This window comes from Bacillus rossius, chromosome 1, assembly GCF_032445375.1.
Source record: "Bacillus rossius redtenbacheri isolate Brsri chromosome 1, Brsri_v3, whole genome shotgun sequence".
In the NCBI taxonomy this organism is placed as follows: domain Eukaryota; kingdom Metazoa; phylum Arthropoda; class Insecta; order Phasmatodea; family Bacillidae; genus Bacillus; species Bacillus rossius.
Genome location: NC_086330.1, coordinates 42,594,945 through 42,600,944, shown reverse-complemented (window position 1 = coordinate 42,600,944; position 6,000 = coordinate 42,594,945). Strand labels below are relative to the sequence as shown.

The following is a 6,000-nucleotide window of genomic DNA, read 5'->3' as shown; positions in this document are numbered from 1 at the left end:
TACTAGACTGCAAGACTTTATTCTCACACATTTATACATAAATTAAACACTACCATATTTATTGTTATTTTCCAATGCAAAAGTCTTTAAAAATCACATCAAGTATCTCCTCTGTGCTAACATGACCTGTTATTCTTCCAAGACTTGTAAGAGCTTTTCGCAAGTGATGTGCCAAAATATCATCTCCTCCTGCTGATGACATTTCAGAATAGCATTGAAGATATTTTAAACAGTCATTCAGATGATGACGATGCCTGGCTTGAGTAAGGCATGGGTTCTCACTGCTGGGAATACCACAGCTGGAAAAAAAAAATTTTTTTTGTTTTACTAAAACACATGATTAGTACCAAACAAAAGCAATTCTGGAGTATATTCTTAACTTACAAAAATTGAAGTAATATTATTAATTTAATCTAGGTATTAAGTTGCACAAAAGTCTTGTCAGTGGATAAGACTTCCAACATAAAAATTGAGGCCTTCAAATAAAATACAGTAGAGTCCCGCTAATCCGAAAATCTGCCTAATCCAAACAGGGCTAGGACAAAAAAAATTTAATTTTTATAACATTTAAGAACGAGGAAAAGTAAAGAAAAACAAGTTTTTTCAAGTAATGTTGTATGTTTATTTATATGTACATAAGAAACTTATAATTTAACTATTTCACTGAAAATAGATAAATATAGGATTACGTACATAGTACTTACATATGTACGTATTGAAAATTTTTGAATTTACTTACATATCTACTATATGTAGAATTAATGTTCTGTACAGGATTGACACAAAACAAAAATGTAAAAAAGCAAACCATTATCTAAGAGGCAAAGTCAGTAATCTTCCTTTGACGCAATGCACCAAATCGGCTTGAAGATGCAATGTTTCGCCAACGCCGCATAAACATAACATCTGTTGGGGTTGCATCGGCATGTTGCTCGACGTAGCGCAAAGCCAGATCAAGGGCACTGGCTGCGGCAGTGTGAGAAACAACATCAGTCGGCGCGTTCCCTTCCTCCTCACTGTCGTCTGCATCGAGATCAGTTGACGTTCCCTGCACAGCTGCTACGATATCTTCATCTGTGTATTGCTCGTGGCCACAGTCGTCAATGCCCGTCCACTTTTCAACGCACTCTTCTGCATTTTCGCTACGTGGTACAATTTTTTTCATTAGTTGAAGAAGTTCAAACTTTTCTTTTGCCGGGAGGAAGACAGTTTGGACAAACTCTAAATGAGGCCAGAGATTTTTTTAGAGAATGCGTAAGCCTATGCAGGAAGGAGGATGGGGGCTTTGTTTACTCTGGTTGAAGTTCACTGCCCTTCCGCTAATACCCATTCACGAACCGCCCTTCATTTCGACCTAATGTTGTCACGTGATGTAGGCTGTTGGATTTGTTAAACTCGGAATATTTTAAATTGCAGTTTTGGCTATGTGAGTAATTAAAAACATTATATGATACTAAATATGTAGGCTAAATAATAAAGGTATATTTTTAGTCTGACCTTTCATACATATTTGACATATCAGACACTAAATACCTACGCCTCAAAAAGACAATATATGGCATCATATGACAAAGTTCCGCCTAATCCGAATTTTCGCTAATCCGAACAGGGTTCGGTCCCAATTAGTTCGGATTGGCGGGATTCTACTGTATTTTATTTTTGCACATATTGCAATCATTTTAAAACTACCAAAAACATTGTCATTGGAGGAGGCTGTTAAAAAGAAAATGAGAATTATTTAGTAATTATATTTTAACAAATTTAAATTAGTATGATAATTATGAAATAAGCAGGGCTACCACTCACCAGGTAGATAAATTATGGCATTTTGGGGACCTTTAGCATAATATTTAGGAATTTTTTTTGGAACTGTTGGAATGAAATTAGGGACTTTCTAAGTTCATTATCATTTATCACAGAATTCCTTACAACAAACATTTTGTCAAAAACATGTTACAATAAAATTCCTACAATTAAATATTTCTACTCATTTTTAAAATTGACATTCTTCGCCCCAGTAAGCAAAAATATCATGGCAATAAAAATCTGTTTTCCCAATAAATGCAGTTACATTTTTTTGATATTGTGTATGCCAGCAATAAAACAAAAACTGCACCATGCTGAAGAGGTTATTCTAAAATGAATTTTAACCAAAAAATTTTTTACGTTATTTGAATGAGTTTTGCCATGTAGAAGACTGATTTAATTCATTGTTCTAGACCAATTCCAATGCTAATTTGCACTGTATGTCATAGAGAAAACCCAAAGAACAGACAAAGAAAGATGAATACCAAACACACAGAAAACCAGCCAAAATCAACCCATGTTAAATGTAAAGAAATCACAGAGGATTCTGTGGAAGTAATTAGAACAATATCAGATATCAGAGCACAGACTAACACAGTGGGCTGACAACAATGAGAGTTGCAACAAAAAACAGTAAATGCAGACAAAATTTTCAAACTAACTGAACTCAGAGCATGTAAATTATATTCCTGCACTTGCATGATGGAGTTTGAGTGTCATCATTTATTTTATCTAGTGGGGTTTTACTGATCAAAAAATATTAAATATTTAAATATTAACAATATTATGTGCACGACTTAAGTCACTGTGTCAGACTAGATTCTAAAATAGCAAGCGACAGCTGGGTGCAGCTAACACGAAAACAAGCACGTTGACAGACTAGGTGCTCACGTTTTTATCAGCATACATTAACAGTAAAATACCTAAAGATAAGAATTTTTAATACTTACAGTTCAACCAAATTTTCTTTCAGCTTATTCAACAGTTCTGGAAAACCATACCCGGTTTTACATGATAAAGTAATTATACTTGGATGCTTCTCTAAAATTTGTTTTGTGCATGATTCTTCGGGTACCACATCAATTTTATTTAAAATGGTCACACATTTTCTTGTTAGCGGCAACTGGCTGGGTGAACCAATTACATGCACAAATGCTTTCTCACGTTCACTACAAGTTTCCAATAGACCATCCAAATCCAAATCACGTATATACATATTGGCAAAGGCCAAAAAATTTGTGCACTTTGTTTCCTCTGCCCAAGCTGCATACTCCGCAGCATCCATGACGAGCAAAATTAGGTCAGCCACTGAAGCACAAGCACGAGCACGGGATATTCCTTCCTCTTCGATGACATCCACACTGTTGGCTCGCAACCCTGCAGTGTCAGCCAGGACGACAGGGTAACCACTGATGTTGATGCTGATCTCTACAACGTCGCGCGTCGTTCCCGCAACTGCAGTAACAATGGCTGCAGGTCTTTGGCCTGAAACAGTTCTCAAAAGGCATTGCTTGGGTTACATTCGCTCACTGTGTGTTTGAACAAAACACAATTGCTCTTAGGACCTCATCTGCTAAGGTACTGTAGATTCATATGTCTAACTCATGAACTGAAGTGATCAGTTAATTTTCATTAACATTAATCATAAACAATGTGATGTGTTGAGGTCTATGCAAATCATAACTATAATAAATGTGATATAGATGTATTATTTTCAATTAACTGCAATAACAAGCTAAATGTAGAATCTGAGAAAATTGAAAAAAATATTATGTTAGTTTCAAAAGAGCAAGGATTTCAATAAACTTATATTCCTAGAAAACTTGGTTTTATTATAATTGTACATCAATGACAAATTTCCTGCTGGATGTGTTTTTACTTAGACGTTCATGTATTAACCATTTTGCACACTTCATCACAAATCAAACCTCACAGACGGGTAGGGGTTACGTATACTCAAAAACTTTTCGAAGCTAACAAATGGATAATCACAAATGACACACTGACTTGCCAAACTGTGTGAGACAGCAACCAAAATGTTTCTTTATATAATCAAACTAAATATTTTCTAAGGTCTCCAAAAAATTTTTCAATCAAAATTATAGAAACAATGTGAGGTAATTTAAAGTGGGATTTTCGCACATAACCAATTTCTTTCTCTGTGCTTTGCTGCCAGTATTGTTTCGAACTACAGCAAAAGCAAAAACTAAGATCATGGTCATGGTGTAATGCAATCTGCATTCCGAAACATTGGGAATGCCAATAACGTGGCGTATTTAGACATCTATTTACATGAGATGATCAGGAGTATGTTATATGCGACATCGGAATTAACGCTATGGGCATCACCACATGTGAGGACATGTGGACCTGGCAAAGACATATGTTTGCACCCACACCAATGTGCACTCACTCTTTCTAAATCTCTCTCTCTTACAATCTCACATACGCTCATTATCACGCTATGACGTCGGGGATGAGAGACAAACCCCCTAACCATACCACCACAAAAGACTTAATCAGCTCTGAGTGTCAGAAAGAGTAACAAGTGAGCAGATAAAAGGCTCTGTCACGTGATCAGAATACATGAGGTCCAGGCCACCCTCGTGGCTCGATAGAGTCTTCGCGGTAATGTCCGAATTCTGACTTGCGGATTACTATCAAAATTTACTAAACAGTCACCAAGGTAGGCTCCAAGGATAGAAAAAAGAGTTTTAGAATAAATTAAAAATTGGGATGATGAAGACCAGCTAGGATACAAAGTTGAAGTTCCTGAATTGCAGACAGCGACCTATCCAGGGTGATGATAGACTGGGAATAGCTCAATGGCTTCTTTACACCTTACAATAGATAGTTAATTTAGTTAAAATCCATGCAGTTAGTGAAATGGAGTGAAAACATAATTATTTTAAGTAAAGTTTTATAAGAACTCTTGTACAATATAGTGGCAATTAATATACAAGTTCATAAAAATGTTACATTCATTAAATGATTCATGCATAAGGAATTTTGATTTAATGCAGTTTTTTGAACATACACCATTGCAGTTTTACACTGTTTGTAATGGAAAAATTCTGAAAATCCAAAATAAATAAAAAATATAAAGATAAAAAATTCACAGAAAACAAGACTGAATCAGCTGATGTCGGACAAACGGAACCAACGATGAAACTAAACAAGTCAGATGGACAGTCTGACAGACTGTTTGTACCTGATGATGGGTACAGATGTATGTCAGTTCCCAAAACATTCCCAACTGTTATATTCAGTATTATGTAAAAAATAAATAAATCTACAAATTTTATTAGTTAATTATTTTATTTATGCAAGACAATCTTAAAGGTAAAAAGACTTAACCTCAAAAAGTAATATTCTAAGGAACCTGTATATTATTCTCAGCACCCAATAAATTCTTCAAATGTTTATGCATGTAACAGCAAGACCCCTTTGAGCTAGACGGAGGTTTGGACTGTTACATCTTGTTACAGGTTCTTTACATCACAGGTGGTTATTAGCATCTCCAAGCTGCAATTAAACAATGATTTGATGTGCATGTAAGTGTAATTAGTATCAGGACACTTACATATTTTGTTTAACAAGCTGCTCTTCCCAACATTAGGTTTGCCGACTATCACAGCTTTCACACCGTTTCTCAATATTTCACCCCGCCGTCCATCTGACAGATGATTCTGAAATTTAAAGCAATTCATAAATGACTCAAGAGCTTTCAAAATAGTAATTGGAGAAAAATAGTCAAATTAATTCTGAATACAGGTCGCATCTAATGAATGCTAGAAGATAGCAACATGTAAATTAATAACATTTTGTGGTAGTACCTTAAGTAGGATAATCAATCTTTGGGTATGTCATGTCACTGAAATCTTTTAAGCAACTGTTTATCACAAAAAAAAAACTTTTGATATTAAGCATTTCATAGCTCAACTAACATTTCAACGTTCAGGGACCCAAAAATGTAAACCTTGACATGGCCGCGGCCTAACTGTCATGCTAAGGAGGGGTTCGCGTCGAAACATTTACTGAGATTAATTTGTGGGTGCCACCATGCAAGGGGCACGGACCCGGGAGAGACTCTTTCAGGGCCGTGACGTCGCCCATGTGAGGCGTGATTTTAACCCCCCTAAAGCCAATCCTAGTACTCGCCACTGGTCCACTCTCAGCGTCGGGTACTCTCTT

At 35.9% G+C, this 6,000-nt stretch overlaps 1 protein-coding gene across 4 annotated transcripts in view; it reads right to left on the bottom strand.

The window, feature by feature from the left end:
- Window positions 1–6,000, bottom strand: part of LOC134535139 (tRNA modification GTPase GTPBP3, mitochondrial) — a 51,947-nt gene continuing 45,947 nt past the window's right edge. For 3 of the 4 annotated variants that reach the window (XM_063374091.1, XM_063374101.1, XM_063374111.1), the window contains 3 exons: window positions 5,390–5,495; window positions 2,757–3,291; window positions 1–299 (listed from right to left, as the gene is read on the bottom strand). In XM_063374091.1, the coding sequence (XP_063230161.1) occupies window positions 65–299; window positions 2,757–3,291; window positions 5,390–5,495 (876 nt within the window). In that variant the 3' untranslated portion in view covers window positions 1–64. Of the gene's footprint in view, window positions 300–2,756; window positions 3,303–5,389; window positions 5,496–6,000 lie in introns of those variants that run through there. The other variant, XM_063374121.1, reaches the window with a different exon arrangement.